Source organism: Malania oleifera, chromosome 13 (genome assembly GCF_029873635.1).
Source record: "Malania oleifera isolate guangnan ecotype guangnan chromosome 13, ASM2987363v1, whole genome shotgun sequence".
NCBI classification, from domain to species: domain Eukaryota; kingdom Viridiplantae; phylum Streptophyta; class Magnoliopsida; order Santalales; family Ximeniaceae; genus Malania; species Malania oleifera.
The window spans coordinates 85,656,759-85,679,543 of NC_080429.1; the positions used below are offsets into that span (position 1 = coordinate 85,656,759).

At 35.9% G+C, this 22,785-nt stretch overlaps 1 protein-coding gene across 1 annotated transcript; it reads right to left on the reverse strand.

The window, feature by feature from the left end:
• Positions 1-8,807: 8,807 nt before the first annotated feature.
• Positions 8,808-17,936, reverse strand: LOC131145532 (flavonoid 3'-monooxygenase). The gene is made up of 3 exons (XM_058094672.1): positions 17,143-17,936; positions 15,499-15,948; positions 8,808-9,611 (listed from the first exon to the last, which is right to left on the reverse strand). Exons 1-3 carry the CDS (start codon positions 17,584-17,586, stop codon positions 8,961-8,963), a joined length of 1,545 nt encoding a protein of 514 aa, XP_057950655.1. The 5' UTR covers positions 17,587-17,936; the 3' UTR covers positions 8,808-8,960.
• Between the last annotated feature and the right edge of the window lie 4,849 nt (positions 17,937-22,785).

A 22,785-nucleotide genomic window follows, 5' to 3' on the forward strand; every position in this document is an offset into this window, starting at 1 on the left:
GAATTGTCTTTTGACCTTGTCGATGAGGTGATGTGGTTCGTCGACGAGGGCCCATGTATAAAAAGGCCAAACTTCATTTTTTCAGCAGAATTTTGACGCTCAAACCCTCTCTCTTTCCTCCCTACAGTTTCTCCCTCTTCTCTCTTCGATTTCGGCCTAGTTAGTTGCTAGCTCGACGATTTGAGGCCACCACGACGCTCCTGGAGAAGTTCTCTCCAAGTCTTCCAGAGCAAATCTTCAGTGGGACGAAGTTGGATTTCATCCTAGATTCAAGTTAAGACACTTTTGTCAAAATTTGGCCTTCCAACAGTTGTAGGAAATGCAGTAGACGTAGAAATAATAATATTTTGTTCTGGGATATATGATTTTCAGGGTGTTGAGTGGGAAGCCCTGTGGGTGTAGGACCCGTTACAGCAAGGGGTTTTAGCCAGAATCAGGTAAGGGAAATAGGCTATGCTAGGCAAACCTACTTTGATTCAGTGTAAATTATATGTTTTTCAGCAAATTATTATTCAGATTATTTATGCAGTTCTATAGCCTGATAATATTAATGTTTAATTGTGTGGTATGAGTTTATTATTCCCAGTACACGGTTTCCATAATTTTCAGAATACCATGCTTTTCAGTATACGTATAGAAACATGAAATGTACAATATTTTTTTAGAATATTATAATGTACCTATTTCAAAACCATAACGTTCAGTTCATACAATTAATTAGGAAATTTAGTTATCCAGTTATGTAGATATTTCAGATATCCAGTTATTACAGTTTATTTAACTCAGAATATATAATGTTATGGTATTTTCATAGAACAAATTTTCCAAGCATATGACTCATTTGCTACACCCTAGTAATAACATGTTTCTTCTTACTGAGCGTCGCCTCATCCCATTTAACTTATATTTTTTAGGTGATCTAGTGAGGCGAGCAGATCAGGCTCGCAGATAGAGGGGTTTCAATGCTGCCTGTCGATAGAGTGAGTATTTTTGGGAAAGGTTTTCCTTATATAGTTCTAGTCTCAGATGAGGGATTTTGGGAAGTACAACTTTATATGTATATTTTGGGAGAATTTTAGCACCGTGGTATTGTACGATATTGTATTATATATGCGAATGGTTATGATTATATGATTTCAACTTCTCGCTGCTTAGGTTGATTGTTAGATGAAAAAAAAAAAAACTAGAAAATGAATAGCAGGTCGTTACAGCGACCATGTCGAGATAGTGAGATTTCCTGAAGATTGGGATACTGCGAGTCTCAACCATCAAGACCCTAAGGAGGGACGAAGTCGAAGACATTAAAGATTCGAATCCCTAAATTCCTGTGAGATATGAGAGGGCGCGCACAAGAATGGCAAAAAGGCGACTTGGTCGACAACAACAATCTTCTGCGCGAAATCTGCTGCAAACTTTCCTAATTTGTAAAACAACCCTTGTAAACCCTAGACCCTATAAGTATTCCCTACGAACACAAGCTCTGGGTTCCGCTTTGGTCTCTCTTAGGTTAGTGACAGACCTAAGAAGTCATTGAGAGCCAAGTAAGAATAGGAGTAGATTAGTTTCCATTCGTGTATGGAGTGTCCGATGGCCTGTGACAATGGACATCGTTCATACAACAACCATGTATATTAGGATCTCCTTTTGTACTTATGGTGTTAGTGACAGACATTTGGAATGATAAAGGGATAATCTTTTTACTCATGCTTTCATTTACTGCTTTCCATTTACTTGCTGTGTGTTTGATGAAAGATTGCAAATAAGGATAAGCACTGCTACGTACCAGTCAAAGGGAAATAGTCAGCTACGAAACCGCAGAGATGTTCGTTATCGTTGAGACAAGGTATACTCCAGTTCCCGATCGTACTCTAGACGGTTGGTGCACCATTGCTACCCTGTGCCCTCGATCGCCCCTCTCCCGCTTTGGCCCGCTCAGGTTAGTACTTCTATGGAAGTCTGGATGAGCGTAGTTATAAGCATGTCGTCTAGCATTTGATTCGGACCACATTATTGCTTTGTAGGAGTAGGGTAACTTAGAAATTTACTTGTTTTCTAGTAGTATAGATTTACTTGCTTTCCTTTACATATTTTCAAGTAGTTGTTAGACAATCACCATTGCAAAATACCATCTTTCACTTCCTTTTCATGACAATGCTTTAGTAAACAAAATTGGAAGTAGTTTAATAACAGCGCTTCAAGTTTTCGTAGATCGATACCCGACTTACCCACTTTCTATTGAACTTGGGATAGTTAGGTTTTATAAATATTATTTTTGATAATTAAGGACCCAAGCTATAATGCCCCGACCCTCTACGTGGGCTTGGAGTACTACTAATCCATTCATTACCTAATAATCCACATACTAATTTCATGTACGTAGCGGAAAACATAAATATAATCTCCAATTATATAATACTAGAGTTTACTATCCTTATCTACCAACCATAATAAAATAATCATCCACCTACATTCAACATTTATAAATATTCCAAAAAACATCCAGTATTCACAACCATTCCTATCTCATAAAACTCAAAACATAGAACAAAAAAACATAAATTTATACACCTAAAAATTAACATAAAAATATACCATTTCTCTTTCTATTTCCCAAAAATGCTACAAAACTTCGAGCTCTCTAAGCTCAATTTCGAGGAAATTCTGAAAAAAATAATTTTATATTTAGGTGAGACACATTTCAGTAAGGGCAGAAACAATATATTAAACCAGTGTGTTGCTAACATGAGTTTATATAACAACATAATATTTAACATTTGAAAATCGTTAACATAATTTCTGAAATCATTATTTGACCCTAACCAAACACATGCAAAAGATTTAACCCACGAGATTACCCAAGGATAGGGGTGATTACCTGCCCATACAAGTAGTACCCCTCTGCTCTGACACCTTTGGTAACCCCGAAGGTCACAACTGAAGCATACCAGGGCACTCACCTTACTCAGTAAGCCCTTAAGTATTAGATTGATCTCGTACTCACACAATTCAACAATAGTTTACCGACAAAGTCCCTAAGGGTAGGAAAATCTACCTGCCCATATAAATAGGTTCCCTTTACCCTAGTACGTTATGCAACTACTGCCACATCTAAAACTACTAGCGCACTAGCCTTTCTCAGCAAGCCCTCAGGCGAAAAGTGCGCCTCGCCCAATCATAACATGTTCTACGTACATAGGTACTTCTGATATTATAATACATTTTTCTCTTTGTCATTAATCAATCATATTTTTCTGTTCATGTTCATAGCTTAAACATTGCATTGCATTTCGCTTTACGTGATCTTCTACATTACATCGTTCACATTTGTCATTTCATTCCATTGTCATTTCATTACCATTGCATAACATTTTCATTTCATTTCCTTCGTACTATAGGTGGTCTTTAGCCATCATCAGTTAATCCATAACTCCTTTTAGCTGTCATTACTACAGCTTCTTTTAGCTGTCATCAATTAGTCTACGTAGAAACGTGCTAGATCTGCTAACATGGTTGCCTTTCAGCTGTCTTACATTTACATGGTTGTATTTAACATACACATGAAACATAGTCTATATCATGTTTTATTCGCAACATTTTACTTACTTAACCTGCATCTCATACATTTAACATATATTTGCACAAAATCTCATGCCACACAGTTTAGCAATAAAATTCATACATTGCCTGTAAAATAAGCCAACCAACATTTAACGTTTATATACCGAAAATACCTTTCATTTCTTACATAACTATTTTGAAAAATATTTTTCACTTTCATCAGTTCATTTTCGCATATACGTATCTAATAAACATCCCTAAACTCGAAAAAATATAATTTAAATAGTTGGCATTTTAAACCCATACTGAAACATATACACGTATATATAACACAATTCATTTTTCATTAAATTCATAAAAAAATTGGTTTAATATATATTTTTTCCCTTACCTGATTTCTTGAACTACGCCAACAGGGACCCTGAAAAATATCTGCAGCATTCACCCTGATCCTGAATCAAAAATCATAATTCCATTAAATTAATCCTAAATAAAATACTATTTTAATATTTCTTAAGCCCTTAAATACCAAATAAACAGTTATATCCTCAAATATAACCAATTTGTCAAATTTTCCAAATCTCACTCTCGCTTTGGAGTGGAGCCTAGAAAACCCCAATTAAAAATTTACTCTAACCAAAATGACGACGATCACGACTAGGACCCCATGGTGGTACCTGATCATCGATTTGACTGAAGATCTAAGGAGAAATTGAGAAATTAGGGAAAAATTACCTTACCCCAGGAATGGTACCTGCGCCGCTCCTACGATAAATCTGCTCCAGTAGAAATGTCGGTGGCGGAGTTAGGAATCAACGACACCTTCCATTTCTTGATCAGCGCTCGTTAGGGCTATGAAATTGAAGAGAGAGAGAGACGCGGAGACGGAGACAACGAGAGAGAGAGAAGAAGACTGAGAGACGAATGCAGGGGCTTTGCTGCACAGGAAGCTTCAAGCTTCCTTAACCTTTTTTTTACTTACTTTAACTTAACTTATATATATATATATATAATCACCATTTTATTTAACTTAATTAATTCAAGTTAATAATGTTTAACTAATTAATTACTAATAAATAATTTTAATTTAATTTAATTCTTTTTTTTTTCTATTTCCTTTATTTTTTTATTTAATACATTAATTTAATAATGTTTAACTAATTAACTGATTAATAATTCTAATTTATTAATTTTTTAAAAAAAAAATTTTCCGGGTTATTACATTCTTCCCTCCTTTAAAGAATTTGTCCTTGAAATTTTTACTAATTCACCATCCATAGACAAATTAAATCATTATTATCTTAATCATAAACCTATACCTGAACCCCTGACATTATCTGGCTCAATCGGGATCATTGAGTACTCGTGATGATCCACCTCTACCTAGAGGTACTTGTCGGTTTCCCCCGATACCATAATATCTGAAATCAACTAACCAACCTCATACCACATATTTCCATACACTCCAATTTAAATATCAAACACCTACTTGACCACAAACCATTTAAACCACAACACTTAAATTATTTTCCTTCAAAGATTTTTCTCCCTAAATCAACCAACCTAACCTTCGAGTTCAAATCCCAAGTTCGAATTTCTCTGCTCGGAAACATCACCATCGATGGATTTACCATGATTTTTTGAAGCTAGCCACTTTTTCAGAAAAACACAGAAGACCATTAAGAGATTTTTGCCCCCAAGCTTACGAAACACAACTCAGAATTCCTAATAGTATCTTAATCTACCCATCTCTATCCTTATCGCAACTCAATCCTATACTCTGGTATAAATCATTCCTAACCTAATACTCTAACATTTCCATATCTAGACAATGTGAATCTAATCACACTTTCGGACCCCAACCCTCTACGTGGGCCCGGAGTTCCACATACTAATATCATGTACGTAGCAGAAAACATAAATATAATCTCCAATTATATAATACCAGAGTTTACTATCCTTATCTATCAACCATAATAAATTAATCATCCACCTGTATTCAACATATATAAATATCCCCAAAAACATCCAGTATTCACAACCATTCCTATCTCAAAAAACCTAAAACATAGAACAAAAAACATAAATTTATACATCTCAAAATTAACATAAAAATATACCCTTTTCTCTTTCTATTTCCCAAAAATGCTACAAAACTTCGAGCTCTCTAAGCTCAATTTTGAGGAAATCCTGAAAAAAAATAATTTCATATTCGGGTGAGAAACATTTCAGTAAGGGAAGAAATAATATATTAAACCAGTGTGTTGCTAACATGAGTTTATATAACAACATAATATTTAACATTTGAAAATCGTTAACATAATTTTTGAAATCATTATTTGACCCTAACCAAACACATGCAAAAGATTTAACCCACGAGATTACCAAAGGATAGGGGTGATTACCTGCCCATACAAGTAGCATCCCTCTGCTCTGACACCTTTGGTAACCCCGAAGGTCACAACTAAAGCATATCAGGGCACTAACCTTACTCAGTAAGCCCTTAAGTATAATATTGATCTCGTTCTCACACAATTCAACAATAACTTACTGGCAAAGGCCCTCAGGGTAGGAAAATTTACCCGCCCATATAATTAGGTTCCCTCTGCCCTAGTATGTTATGCAGCTACTGCCACATCTGAAACTACTAGCACACTAACCTTTCTCAGCAAGCCCTCAGGCGAAAAGTGCGCCTCGCCCAATCATAACATGTTCTACGCGCATAGGTACTTCTGATATCATAATACATTATTCTCTTTGTCATTAATCAATCATATTTTTCTGTTCATGTTCATAGCTTAAACATTGCATTGCATTTTGCTTTACGTGATCTTCTACATTACATCATTCACATTTGTCATTTCATTCCATTATCATTTCATTACCATTGCATAACATTTTCATTTCATTTCCTTCGTACTACAGGTAGTCTTTAGCCATCATCAGTTAATCCAGAGCTCCTTTTAGCTGCCATTACTACAACTTCTTTTAGTTGTCATCAGTTAGTCTACGTAGAAACGTGCTAGATCTGCTAACATGGCTGTCTTTTAGTTGTCTTACATTTATATGGTTGCATTTAACATACACAGGTAACATAGTCTATATCATGTTTTATTCACAACACTTTACTTACTTAACCTGCATCTCATACATTTAACATATATTTGCACAGAATCTCATGCCACACAGTTTAACAATAAAATTCATACATTGTTTGTAAAATAAGTCAATCAACATTTAACGTTTATATATCGAAAATACCTTTCATTTCTTATATAACTATCTTGAAAATATTTTCTACTTTCATTAGTTCATTTTCGCATATACGTATTTAATAAACAGCCTTAAACTCGAAAAAACATAATTTAAATGGTTGATATTTTAAACTCATACCGAAACATATAAACTTTATACAACACAATTCATTTTTCATTAAATTCATAAAAATTCTGATTTAATATATATTTTTCCCTTACCTGGTTTCTTGAACTATGCCAATAGGGACCCCGAAAAATACCTGTAGCGCTCACCCTGACCCTGAATCAAAAATCCTAATTCTATTAAATTAATCATAAATAAAATACTATTTTAATATTTCCTATACCCTTAAAATACCAAATAAACATTTATACCCTCAAATATAACCAATTTGCCAAATTTTTCAAATCTCACTCTCGCTTTATTGGAGTGGGGCCTAGAAAACCCCAATTGAAAATTTACTCCAGTCAAAATGACGATGATCACAACTAGGACCCTATGGTGGTGCTTGATCATCGATTTGACTGAAGATCTAAGGAGAAATTGAGAAATTAGGGAAAAATTGTCTTACCCTAGGAATGGTACTTACGTCGCTCTCACAACAAATTCGCTCTAATAGAAATGTTGGTAGTAGAGTTAGGAATCCAACGATACCTTTTGTTTCCTGATCGGCGCTTGTTGGGCCGACGAAATTGAGGAGAGAGAGAGAGAGGCGAAGACAGAGACGGCGAGAGAGAGAAGAAGATCGAGAGATGAATGCAGGGGCTTCTCTGCACAAGCTTCAAAGCTTTCTTAACCTTTTTTTTTTTACTTACTTTAACTTAACTTATATATATATATATATGCACCATTTTATTTAACTTAATTAATTCAAGTTAATAATATTTAACTAATCAATTACTAATAAATAATTTTAATTTAATTTAATTCTTTTTTTTCTATTTCCTTTATTTGTTTGTTTAATACATTAATTTAATAATGTTTAACTAAATAACTGATTAATAATTCTAATTTATTAATCTTTTAAAAAAAAAATTTTCGAGTTATTGCACAAGCCTTGGCGAGTCTACCACAATAATTTTTTAAAAATTTACTTTTTATTTTAAATGCAGTTTTGAAGTTACAGTATTAAATGTTATTTTAGGAAATTATAATACTGTGAAAGCTCATCTTGTTCATACACTAATAATAATTTCTTTTACTTATTGAGCGTAGTCTCACCCCAATCATTATTTTACCTTACAGATAATTTTAAAGAATGTACCAGAAATCTAACGTAACAAATGTATGGATGGGAATAGAAAGAATAGAGTAGAATAAAAATTAATATAATACCATTTGAATTACGTTAGTGTATTTAAAATTTTTAAGAAATGATAATTTTTAAATATTTGAGATACAATTGTAATGAAACTAATTAGTCCTCTGATAATAAAAACAATTGAGTTTTATTTGCTTCCTAAAAAATTATATATAAGAACCCACTCGGGTTCGAGTCTTTACACTAAATTTTTCTCATTTTGAAGAGGCTAATAGTGAAAATGATAATATGCCATATTCATTGACATCACTTACTTAAAAAAGAATTATTAGTATCAATATTAATTAGTATGCTGTTATGTGGCAATTAATTTAATTTGAATCATGACATCTAAAGTTCAGGCATGGCATCGGATTATATGTTTTATGCATATAAAGTTCTTTAAATTTGCACAAGTTTAAAAAAAAAAAAATGTATAAAATGTCTAAAACAAAGGGAAGATGTTTTTGAATTTTCAATAGCCACTTACGCCAAAAAAAAAAAAAAAAAAAAAAAAAAAAAAAAAAAAAAAAAATAAAAAAAACACGATCTTGATCTATTGTCTTTTAAAAATTTTCCCTTTCTTTTAAGTTCATATATTTCCTTTTGTTTTTTGTTTTTGTTTTTTGCTTTTTTTGTCTTTTAAATAACATGCATTTGAAAATAACAAATTCAGATTCGCCCAGCAGTATATATATAACACTGCATGCATAGCATCAATTATAAAATGTATACGTTTGAGTCCATATATATAAGTAAATAAACACAAGAGCAAGGCCGAGTGGCCGGGGTTAAGCTGGCAGTACCCTGTGCCCCAGCTAGCTTCCCTAGCTAATGGATTATCTCAGGAGGAGGAGCGAAGAAGGACGTGGGGAGGGAGCCTAGGGCGGGGGAGCACTGTCAGGGGAGCGGCACGCTGCAGCGTGAGCCCGTACGCCTCCTCCATGTTCAGCTTCTCCGCCACTTCCCCCTCCGGCAGCTCCCACCGAAAGGCTTGAACTAGGGCGGCGGTCAGCAGCTGCACGGTGCGGAGGCCCAGGCTCATGCCCGCGCATATTCTCCGCCCCGCCCCGAACGGTATCACCTCGAAATCATTTCCCTTGACGTCCGCGTTGGGCCTCTCCCCACCCGGCAGGAAGCGAGCAGGGCGGAACTCGAGCGGGTCGTTCCAGACTGCAGGGTCCCGCGCTATGGCCCACACGTTCACCAGAAGAGTGGAGCCTTTGGGGATGTAGTAGCCGTCGACTTCGCAGGCGTTGGATGCAATGCGGGGAAGAGAGAGGGGCGTGGAGGGGTGGAGGCGGAATGTTTCCTTGACGACGGCCTGAAGGAAGGGAAGGTTGGGGAGGTCGGAGTCGGACACCAGCCGGCCTCGCCCCACCACGGAGTCTAGCTCTTGCTGGGCCTGGGCCATGATGTTGGGATGCCGGATCAGTTCTGCTATGGCCCATTCTACGGTGCTTGATGACGTGTCTGTTCCTGCGGTGAACATGTTCTGCAATTCATGCATTTAAAAAAAAAAAAAAAAAGTTTTTATCATCACACGCGTCGCAATAGTAGTAATAGGGCCACTGCGTCAGATTAGTTTTTGATATATAATATATTGTATGTATGTATGTATGCATGCATGCAGAGAGGGAGGCTTAGCATTTTATAAGGAACAGATACAGCTACCAAGTGATGGGGTACTGCGTGGGTTGGTGCGCGGGTGGTCACGCGGATGGACGCACATGCTATCACGTTTAGCATCACCATTGATCCATCACTGATGGGTATTGGGCTTGTCACATTCCATGTCCATGTCCATGTCCATTTATTTTTAATCATGTCGTTTTGTATATCAAAATTAAAAAGGGCCACAGAAATGCATGTATGCTTCGGGTGCCACGTACCAATTTGAATGTGCACTCGCGATGGATACATGCTCCGGACACATGACCAGCTAGAAATAACTTTTCTAAACCTACCCCCATTAATATCTTATATTCATAGCAGCCAATAAAAGACGAAATAAAACCTTACGGTCATGCTTACCCACCAGACGAAATGAATGACAAAAAAAATACATATGCAGGTTAAATAATTCTCACTATTTTTTTTTAGGTAAGGATCAAGGTTATTCACAACTTAAATTTTAGTGAACTAAATAATATTTTAATTGGAAAAAATAATAATATTAATAACAGACTATTACGATAATGAAGATTAGTGTGTATTTGTTCCATCTTGGTGCACACCTTAAAGTATAGCTAATATGTATTGCTTGAACATGAGGTAGTCGCCCAAGTTACTGGGTGAAACCAAATATTTATCATCCAAATTACATAGGAGACAGAAGTAGCTTTTTGAGTGATAAACATAGGAGTCAGAAGTATCTTTAAAGGGGTTAATAATACAAAATGACTCAAACGTTGTCTTGGTTAAAAAGGAAAATAGAAAATGACAAGTATGCAATGATTATGAACTTTAACAAAGCTTACTTAGGGGGATTAACATCCCTTGTTTTCAAAACCAACCTTGTGTAGATGCCACGTCAAGGCATAAATTGTTAATCTATATGGATTCCTTCTAGAGTGAACCACCAAATCTTCATGAGCGCAAAAGATGAGAAGTAGGCTTCTTTCATTATGGGAAAAGGAATCTATTTATGCTATGCTATTTGGACTTCGAGACATATAGCAACTAATACAAGGCTAGTGAACCATATTTTCAAAGAACAAATTAAGAAGCATATGAAGGCAAATGTAAATGACATCTTGTAAAACACTAGCTTATGCCCTTTTGACCTTTACAAAGAAGTTCATACCCTACTTCCAAGCCTACAATGTCGTCTTACAAATTGATTGACCTCTAAAGCAAGTGTTATAGAAAAGAAATAGCATCAAGAAGATTGATAAAATCACCTCTAGGATAAAGTGAATTTGATATATGGTAATGATTAGAGCACCATACAAGACACTCTAGGTTTCAACTATAAACAATAAACAACAAAACAAATCCCTAGGTGCAATTCACCTTGTTGAAGTTTTTGACTTTATCTTATGTTTAACTTCAAAATAACAAATAACAAAGAAAATTCCTAAGTAGAAATCTCCTGGAAGTTTGTAATAAATCTCAATTAATGATTAATCATGTAAAGGATGACTATGAATCCAAATCCAAAAACAAAGCAACTCTGTTGCACTAAAGTAAAGAAAGAGGTAGTAGCGTTTAAGTCATTCGTCATCTGTCACATAGAGATCTAAAAACTTCAAGGCAAATGCCCAATCCAAATTAGTGAAGTTGACAATCTTTAGCTTGGAAAAGGCCAACAAAACTTGGGAATTACTTCCTAAGGGTACTAGATGAGATTAAAAGGGCACCTAGCTCAAAAACAAAAAAAAACAAAAAAGGCTTAGGAGAAACTTTGGAGGGTAATTATCCTAGATGGGAATAAAAGGGCTACAACCTAGCAAAATGAAAGAAGCTTGACAAAGATTTTCCAAAGGTATTAAGCCTGTACGAGAATAAACAAAACAAATACCAAAAATAAATATTGTCATGGGGATAAAACAAAATAAAGGGAAGGTAGAACACAAAAAGGGGTTAAAAGATTAGGAAGATTAGACCTATAAAACGTTACCACTAAAGATTGGGGAGTGGGGTTGTAAACTTACCCGAGCAAGGATCGATAAAGGGCCAAGAGATGATATACAACAATGATGCATTCTATGAAGGAGAGGAAAGAGCTCTAGAGAAGGTGAAGAAAACTTTGTAGTGAATGAAGGATAGCATAAGCACTAGAAGGTGGAAAAAGACATAAACCTTAGATGCACTCATTCTTCTCTTATAAGGAAAAGGAGAGAGCAATTTAACAAGTTCTTATTTGACAAGCCTCCATTTGACAATCTTCCTTTAGATCAATATGACTCATATAAGGGAAGACCTTGGAAGAGGGTGTTGGGAAGAAGATAAAGGTGTCCATGTCAAAACTAATGCAATCATATTAGCAACTTTCATCTCTTGAGATTAAATAAATGATCTAGTTAGTGAAAGGATAATTGACACGAAGAATTCGTGCTAGAAGATAGGGTCCAAAAAAGAGTGATCATATTTCCTATAGAGACTACCATAATTGGTGACATATTAATGGTACTTTTCGACCAATCCCCTAATTTGTTGACCTAACTACTTAATGCGAGATTGTTGAGAAATTACATCCTAAAATTATGCATGCACACGCATAGCAAATACGAAAATTAGAGAAAAATACAAAAGAGAATAAGAACAAAAATTACATGATTCGGCAATATACCCACATCCATGAAGTGCCTGTGCAATTTTCACTATTAATAAAAAATTACCTTTCGAGTTGTTTCAACCATTAGTTACAATGTGTATATATAGTCTCATATGAAATCCCAAAATATCTTCATATGATATATAGTTGTATTGTACCATAATTCTAACATACTATACCGTACTCAATTTTATTACACCACGATTTTAAATACTATACCACACCCTCATATGATATACAATTATATTGTACCATGACTCTAATTTAAAACAACCTTCAAGTGTATACCCTGAGCTATAACTTAACAATTTCCACCTTAATGAATATTTATTATCCCTTTGGAGCTTTCATACTATACTCTTTGAATGTGAATCACAACTTAACAACTTGGTGAATAATCACCCTTCTAGAGCTTTCAAACTATACCCTTTGAATATGAGCAACAACTCAACAATCTCTAACAAATATTCACCCCCTTCGAGTTTTTAGACCTATGCCTCCGGATACTTGAAGCTGCATATACTCAAACAATCGTTTGCACAAGCGGAAGTGGAAGAATCGTTCTTGTAATGTCGATCAGCGATGACATCACTCCTTCCGTAGCCACGACTCCCACCTCAAATCCTAGCCCTCCGCCGACACCACTTTTGCCGCCGCCGCGGCTTATGGCTCTACCACGACCATCACCGCCGTAGCCTATGGCTTTATTGTGGCTACCGCCATTGTAGCCTTTAGCTTTATTGTGGCTACTACCGCTACCGCATTTGCATCCGCCTCCGCCTCCGACTCCTACGACTATCGCTACCATGGCTGCCACAACCTATGACTCTATCATAACCATGAATGCCATAGCCTATGCCTCCATTGTGGCTACCACCACTGCCGCATCCGTGTACACCTCCGAATTTTGTGGCTACTACTGTTGCAGCCACAACCTATGGCCCTACCACAATTACCACGGTCGTAGCTTATGGCTCTACTATGGCTACAACCGTCATCGCATCCACGTCTGCCTTTGAATCTTGCGACTACCATCGTTGCTACCGCCATGGCCTATGACTTTACCCTGTCGTGGCCTATGGCCTTTCTACAACTACCGTTTTCGCTGCATCCGCATTTGCCACTAAATCTTGTGGCTACCACCGCTGCCATCACCAAGACCTATGACTCTACCACGATCACCACCACTGTAGCCTATGGCTCCACTGTGGCTACCACTGCCACCGCGTCTGCGTCTGCGTCTGCGTCTGCGTCCGCCTCCGAATCTTGTGGCCATTACCGCTGCTACCATGACCGTTCTCCTCCAGTGATAGTCGCCGCTCTGAATGTGACAGTGACGATTAAAAAGTAAAAAAAGCAAGACCACAACTATCAAAATTTTGGATGCATACGACAACCTCAATCTTCTTCAATTTCTCTCCTGGCAGTTAGGCCCAATGACACCAACCCGACCAGAGCTGAGACAGGGGATCTAGAAGTAGCATCTTCGCTTCATAAACACTTTTATCATAGGTGTCCTCGTTGGAGTCCATGTCCCTCAAAGTCGTTGTCGTGGAATTTCCATAATCTTCCATCACTATGTTTGTGCAGAAAATTAGGGTTTGGGTTCTAAGATTTGCAGAAGATCAATTTTCAATGATCAAACAGTAGCTCCCTGATCTAGATGCAAATCTTGATCACCTTCATGTCATGCAACCAACTAGTAGCCACTACTTAACCAAGTGATAAGGCTTGAAACTATAGGAGTCCACTCATATATGAGATTAGCATTCGTAGGTACCACTGCTCCTCTTCTATGGGATCTCTCCCCCCCCCCCCCCTCTTATCCTTGCTATGATCTAGATGCAAATATTGATCACCTTCATGCCATGCAACCAACTGGTAGCCACAATTTAACTATGTGAAAAAGCATGAAACTATAGAAGTCCATGCATCTATGGGATTAGCATTTGTAGGTTCCATTGCTCATCTTCTATGGGATAACATCCACAAGAACATATGCATGAACACCCGAGCCCAATTTGAACTGTCGATTTTGACACTTATTGTTGAGAAATTACGCCCTAAGATTATGTGCACACACAACAATTACAAAAATTAGAAAAAAATTAAAGAGAGAAGAAAAACATGACTTTACGTGGTTCGATAATATACCTATGTCCACAGAGTCACTGCATAATTTTCCCTATCAATTAAAAATTGCTTTCTGGACTATTTCATACTTCAGCTATAATGTGTATACCCTCTGAAAATAAGCCACGACTCAGTGGAGATCATCTACATTTTCTCAAGGTAAATACATACTCCTTACTTTTTTTAGAGCTTTCTAAAAAACACACCCCTAATTAAAAAAGAAAAAAAGTATGCAATACATTTTTTTAATCAATTGAGAAACCAATTAAATTTAAAATAGGCAAACAACAGTCCTCTAAAATGGACCACTATCAATCATGAAATTCTACCCTTTTTTTATCTTCACTTACAACTTTAACCATTACTCCTAAACACGAGAAGAAAATTAATAGTCATCCAAAATGCCCGAATTCTACTTTTCTTTAATTATCTTTAGTTACCATCCAACTTTGTCCCACACTCGAGTCATAAAATATTATTTATATAAAAGTTTATAAGTAAAAATAAAAATTATAAGATATTATTATTTTTAAAATAATGAATAACCTATCCAAATCTATATATATAATTCATTTATTAAATGAATTAGATTCAAATTAACAATAGAAAAGGATGATCTCCTTTTAAATTCAAATCCGACCTAAATATATGCAGCTGAGGGGTAGGTCACTCTCCCAGACTGATGTAACACCATGGATGTAATGCAAAAGGAAGATGCAGATGGATTCTTTGTTAGGAGAGCGTGATGACTGATATTGTTTGAAAATTAATGAGCCCACTTTTTTGTCAATCGGCCACCAGAGGTGGGGGACGATGACGATGGTCATTGTGACTTTTTTCCTTCGGTATTTCTCTTTTCATTTGTCATTTTCTGTCTGACATCTAAAAGCATCCGTGGATGAATTATTGGAGAGAGAGAGAGAGAGAGAGAGAGAGAGAGAGAGAGAGAGAAGGAGAGGGATTGGTTTACCAAGAGCAAGGCTTTGATTTCTGTGTCAGTGAGCTTGCCTCCCTCACCATCAGCATCGTCTTTCAAGGAGATCAACTTGGTCAACAAGTCCGGGTGGTGACCACCACCGGCGTGGAGCAGCACGCGGCGGTGCTCCTGGAGAATAGTGTCGAGGAAGGAGTCGAACCTCTTATGGAGCTTCTTCATTTTGGCGGCGACGCCCTGTAAGTCGAGCCACTCGAGGGCGGGCACGAAGTCTCCAATGTTAAAGACGCCGGCCAGCACCATCACCTCCAGCACCATCTGCTTGAACTCGTCTGCCTTTGCATCGGCGCCGGCGTCCACGAACACTCTTCTTCCAATCATCACCCGCCCCAGCGCGTTTGTTGTGCATATGGTCAGCAGCTGACCCAAGTTCACGGGCGACTCTCCCGCACTCGCCAATGCCCGCGTCAACACTCCTATCTCCTCCTGCATTTATATTATTAATATTACTATTAACTATGTATTTATATTGACGCAATATTGTGTATTTATTTTTGATATTACGATGTCGGATGTATATATTTTTTAAAGTTTGATTAATTTATTTGGCTAAACTTAGGTGAGTATCTTTTTATTTTTTCTTTTTAAAAGTAAAAAGAAGGTCTAGGTTGAAAAATAACTTTTTAAATTTTTAAAAAGATGATTTTTTTTTAGTTTTTTTCTTTGAAAAATTATACAATTATACCTTTTAAAAGCTAAAAACATTCTCAAAAATTTCTTTTAAAATTATTGTAAAAACTAATTAAGAATTAAAGATTTTAAAAGAGAAAAATGATTAATTGCAAGACAATCTTTTAAAATTAGTTATGAATAATTAGAAAAAGAGATTTGATTTGAACAGTCTCCTACATTTAAGGATCTGTATACTTTTTTTAAATTTATATTCTCAATTATTAATTATTTTTAAAAAATAAAATATATTTTATATAAAGATAAATTTGATATTTGCAAAAAAACCAAAACGGAAGGGAATCATATAAAATAAATTTATTCAAAAGTTATTAATATTAATTTTAAAATTAATAACATATTTATTTTTATCATGCAAGAATTAAGAACTCAGAATTGACGACTTTAGTAAAAAATAGTTGCCAGGAGCTAAACTTTCCATTTATAATGATTGAGTTTGAAAAAATCTAACAGGATTCCCCTACTACTTGGATCACCACATTGAATTGAATTAATTTTTATATTTAATTAAATCGAAAAGCATTGAATACATTTTTAATTAAAAATTATAGTAATGAATTAGATCAACTGGGCAAAGTGCATGCCTAGATTTCAGATACATACATTCCGGCCCAAGATTTTCTGGTGCGCTGGATTCTAGTCCAGTTAAGTTGCTAGACTGGATAGAAATGAGATATCAATTACGTACTCACAGTATACCCATTTATTATCCGAAAATTTTTGGATGTGAAATTTCAACTTGGAAAATTTTAATTTAATTTATCCATGTGATACCTTCTACTTACTTCCGAAGTTCTGGCTCTGAAATTTTCCCCCTTTTTTTTCGAAAAGAAAAAACTAAATTAATTAACGAGAGAAATTCTATTTGTAAATTAAATTAAGAAAATAAGAGCGTAAATTAAAGAGAGAGCGGGCAGAAGGGCGGGGTACCTCGCGGACGTTACGGTAATCGTCCAGGGCCTTGGCGGAGAAGAGGTGGATGGAGCAGATCTTGCGGAGCATGCGCCAGCGGGGGCCGTAGGGCGCGAAAACCAGGTCCTGGTGGTTGTACGCTATGTGCTTGGCGCCGGAGTTAGTCGGTCGGCTAGAGAAGTTGGCGTCGTGGGTCTTCAAGAACTGGGCCGCCGTCGCCGCCGACGCTGCCACCACCACGTTCACGTACCCCAGCCGCAGGTGCATGAGGGGCCCATAGGTGCGGGCCAGCGCCGCCAGCGTGTGGTGGGGCACCGGACCCAGGTGGGGCAGGTTGCCCACCAGAGGCCACGGCCTCGGCCCCGGCGGAAGCGGCCGGGGGGTGCGCCGCCCTAAGCGGAGGAGGAAGTGGAGGAGTGCGGCGAGGAGTGAGGTGTAGACGAAGAAAGAAAGAGGAATCATCGCGTTCAGCAGCAAATTACTTTCCAACTGTGGCAAATGAAGGTAGCTAGTGCGCGTGTTAATAATTGATTACTAGCAGTAGCACTGTAGCGTGCAGGTAAAAAAGAAAAGGAAGAGAGAAGGAGAGAACACGGGAGCGGTTGAATCGACGGTGTGCGTGTGTATGTATACTGGGGGTGAGGGGGGCAGATGGAGGTGCGGCGCCCCTACTTAACAGCCTTGTTGGGGATAGTAGGTGAAATGCGTGAGGAGAAGGGAAGGTTAGCGAATCAGCTAGTCTTCCACCGTACGATCAAACCTCAACCTCAATTCCATCTCCACGGGTGGTACAGAGCCAGCCAGGTGCATCAATAACAGTATAACACATTGAATAACTACCATTTTATTCATGGTAGGTGTCCTTTTAAAAAAAAAAAAAAAAAAAGCGTCTCATAAAAGCTTTTTTTTTTTTTCCTCAAAAGACAGCTGTCTAATATATATTTATATTACAAATGTTTTACAAACTCGATTAAAAAAATTAATAACTACCATTATATATACTAGGTGTCCTTTAGCTTTTGAGCTATTAATAATTGTAACGAAATAAATAAATTAATATTATAATATATATATATATATATATATATATAGATATATGAATGACTATTTAGATAATAAGTTACAACTTTTGATATGCTTACATAATGGTTCATTATGTGGTTAACCTTTCGAATGTCAATATATTTGTCTATATAAAAACATGCTTTATAACAAAATGAGATAATAAGATGATTAAAAACATCTAATTTCTTAAAAATTAGACTGTTGAATTCCTATAACTTCAATTTTTATTTTTTTGGGTATTCTTCTTTTTATTTCATCTACAACACGTTATTAGTACGATCAAGTCTTTAATGGTATAGTAAGTTTCGTTGGTATTATTCTAAGGTAAGAATCTTGTTTCTTTTAACATTTGTTATCTAAATAACTTTAGTTTTACGTCAAACTATATTTATATGTTAACTATATCTCTTATCTTGAGTATGTGTCCTTAAATATTTTTATATTGGGATATATGTGAGAATAACATTTCCATTTGCCTAACTTTGAATTTTTAATTGTTTTCAAAGTGACTTTATGATATCAAACTTCACAAAGTTTGAATTCGTTGCCTTTGATATTTTTCAAAGAAATTATCTATCATTGGTACTTGATGCTGAGATTCACCTTAATGCTATGAATCTTGAAAGTACAATTGAAGAACGAAATCAAGCATCCCTACAGAATCGAGCAAAAATAATGATTTTCCTTCGACAACATTTACACGAAGAATTGAAAATTGAGTATCTTACTATTAAGGATCTATTAGTCCTTTGGAACAACTTAAAAGAGAGATATAAACACCAAAAAACGGTAATTCTTCCAAAAGCTCAATATGATTGGATACACTTGTGACTGCAAGATTTTAGAACTGTAAGTAAATATAATTCAGTCTTGTTTAAAATTAGCTCTCAATTGAAATTATATGGAAAAAAAATTACCGATGATGATATGTTAGAAAAAACATATTCAACTTTTTATGCCTCGAATGTGCTCCTGTAGCAGCAATATCGAGAGCGTAGATTTACAAAATATTCTGAGTTAATTTCTTGTTTACTTATGGCAGAAGATCATATTAGAAAAATTTTCTAGTTTTTCATCTAGCCTATATTTCACAAAAATAAGGATGGTTGAATCAAATTTTATGCACCGAAAGTGCTTGGAGCCTAAAAGTTTTATACTTTGGCATGATTGTCTTGGCCATCCTGGTTCAATTATGATGCGATGAATCATTAAAAATACACATGGACATCCATTAAAGGATCAGAAAGTTCTTTTACCTAGTGATTCTTTTTGTACTTCTTGTGCTAAAGGAAAACTACTTGTTATACCTTTTCCATCTAAATTATCTTTAGAGGCTCCATCTTTTTGCAAAGAATATAAGGAGATATTTGTGGTCTAATCCATCTATCCTATGAACCATTTCGATATTTCATGGTTTTAATTGATGCTTCCACTCGATGGTCACATGTTTGTCTACTTTCAACTCGTAATGTTACTTTTGTTAAATTTATTGCTCAAATAATAAAGTTAAGATCAAGTTTTCCTGATCATTCCATTCAGATTGCTGTTTAAATAATGCAGGTGAATTTTTTTCAAAAGCATTTTATGACTATTGCATGTCAATAGGAATAAGTGTTGAACATTCTATTGCACATGTTCATACACAAAATGGTTTAACAAAATCCTTCATTAAACATTTACAATTTATTGCTAAACCTATGCTTATGCGATCAAAGCTTCCTGCATCTGCTTTGGGTCATGTTATAGTGCATGTTGCGTCTTTGATTAGAATTAGACCAGTTGCATATCACAAGTTTTCACCTTTACAGCTTGTGTTTAACCACCAACCTAATATATCTCATCTTAGAGTTTTTGGTTGTGCAGTATATGTTCCTATTGCACCTGTATAACGAAGTAAGATGGGACCACAACGTTGTCTTGGTATTTATGTTGGTTTTGATTCTCCTTCTATCATTAGATATCTTGAACCACTAACAGGTGATCTTTTTAGAACAAGATTTCTAGATTGTCAATTTGATGAATCAGTTTTTCCATCATTAGGAGAAGGAAAAAGATTAAAAACACAAGAAATTTGTTGGAACACACCAACTTTGTCTAATCTTAATATATGCACAGATCAATGTGAACTTGAAGTTCAAAGAATAATTCATTTGCAGAATGTTGCAAATCAATTGCTAGATGTTTTTGTAGACACCAAAAGGGTCACTTAATCACATGTTCTGGCTGCAAATATTCCTGTTAGATTGATTGTTCCTGAAGAACACCCAATGGGAATAGCAGCTAGTGAATCTAAAGTGCGCCAAAAGTGTGGTAGACTAATTGGTGCAAAGGATACTGTTCATCGAAAGAAAAAGGAAATAAATAAAAGTGACACTCCAAAAGAGGTAATTAACAATCAAGAAAAGGTTAAAAAATATATAAATCAACAATCCCATATTTCCACAGAAGCAACACTAGAAGTGTTTCCGCTATCGAAAAATTATGAGATCTCATTAAAATTTAAAAATATGCAGAGAAGAAATAAAGTTGTTGTTGACAATGTGTTTGCATATGTGATTGCTTCAGAAATTATTAATGATTATGAGCTTGAGTTTCAAACTATAGAAGAATGTCGATATCGAAATGATTGGCCAAAATGGAAAGAAGCAATACATGTGACATGTGACAATCCGAATAAAAATGGAATTTAGATAATAAAGAGAAAGAGAAATGGAAAACAGTAACAGAAGGAGGAAGTTAACTTCGTCGACGACATTGCACTTTGGAAGGATAAAAGAAGGGGAATCATCAAGGCTTCGTCGATGAATACAAGGGATTCGTCGACGAATGTTTAAGAAAATTCATCGACGAAGACTAAATTTCATCGATGAAGAAATACCGAGAGAGGTTTTGAGTCGACTGAATTTCATCAATGAGGACTAAATTTCGTCGACGAAATTATTAAAGGATTCATCGACGAAATGACGTGGCTCGTCAATGAATCTAGTTCTATAAATATCAAAAATCCAATTTTTAACTTCACAATTAAGCTAACTCTCTCTCTCTCCCATTTGGCCCTCTCTCTCTCTCATCGATTTTGGGCCAGATTTACGCCGGATCGATAATCCGAAGTCACCACGACACTCCTAGGAAAGTTCTCTCCAAATCTGCCGGAGCGGATCGTAGGTGAAAGCAATTTGGAAATCATCCCTAAGTTGAGGTAAAGCTTTTTAAGTCAAATTTGATCTTATGGTAGTTATAAGAAATGACGTACACGTAGAAATACTGAAATTTAATACTAAAAGTTTTTAGTTTCAGGGTATTGATTAGGAAATCTTACGGGGGTTAGACTAGGATATTTTAGGAGGTTTTCTCAGTAGTCAGGTAAGGGAATGAACTAAAGCAGTTATTTTTCACGTAAATTATTATTATTTATGAGTAACTTGATTTCCTGAAAGTATTTACGATATTTGAATATTATGGAATAAATGTACGTTTGAGAAAAATACTGCTATACGTTGAAATGTGTATATATATGTATAAGATGATAGAAAGTATGATTTTAAAATGCTATGTATGGTTTTATACAGCAAATGTGTGGCATGAATATTATTTTACGTGGAAAAATATTATGATATGATGATGATATGAATGCAGTATGATTTGAGAAGTTATGAAAGTATACAGTACATTATGATTATGACAAATATATGATTAAATGATTATTTTCAGAATGACGTACGTAATTATGATATGTTCGGTATGAGGTTGTAATTATGATATGTTCGGCACGAGACCGTAATTATGATATGTTTGGCACGATGTCGTAATTATGATATGTTCGACACGAGACTGTAATTATAAAATGTTTGGCATGAAGCTGTAATTATGAAAGATGCTATGTAATCATGTACTATATGATATCAGAACCCGGATATTAGTTTAGTTCAGTTTAGGAGCTCGGTACCATAGCTATATAGATCAGATATCTATGATCAGATTAGTACTAACCACTCCACGAGGGTGTGAGAGATGGATAGTTGATGTGGTTTTCGGTAGAGTGTGGACGTCCACCTGGCAGTCCGGACCAGGGTGTGGCGGGCCCATCGTACTTACAGACATACTTGACTCGGCAGTGGTCGGCCAGCCATTGTTGGGTCCCGCCTTTAGGCTGCACAACCCGTCATGGGGGGTAATACATGACATTAGCTAGCTATTCATTCTGGGTATATTTTCAGTATTATCAGTATAACAGATGTTTACGTGTAATATGATTTATCAGCAATTATGAAAGCATATGATTATTCAGTTATGATAAATGTGTATAGATATATGAAATGTATTGTATATCTATAATTACATTAAATATTCATGTTGTCACACAACTGTATTTAGTTTATTTTTCCTTACTGAGAAGTGTCTCACCCCCGAACATTAAATGATTTTCAGGAAATCTAGAGAGACTGGCGGGTTAGGGCCGCCATTGAGTGATTGGAGCTTCCCTACTAGAAGGGTAAGCGTTGAACTAGGATCAGGAGGTTTTTGTTGAATGATCCTAGTGTTATTTTGACTTTTTGGAGATTGTATATAGAAACAGTATTTTGATGATATAGTAAA

Coding starts and splice junctions, on each gene's coding strand:
- LOC131145532 (XM_058094672.1), bottom strand. CDS start 17,586: ATGATTCCTCTTTCTTTCTTCGTCTACACCTCACTCCTCGCCGCACTC. Junction 15,949..17,142: donor ATTACCGTAACGTCCGCGAG/GTACCCCGCCCT, acceptor ATATAAATGCAG/GAGGAGATAGGAGTGTTGAC. Junction 9,612..15,498: donor AAATCAAAGCCTTGCTCTTG/GTAAACCAATCC, acceptor CATGAATTGCAG/AACATGTTCACCGCAGGAAC.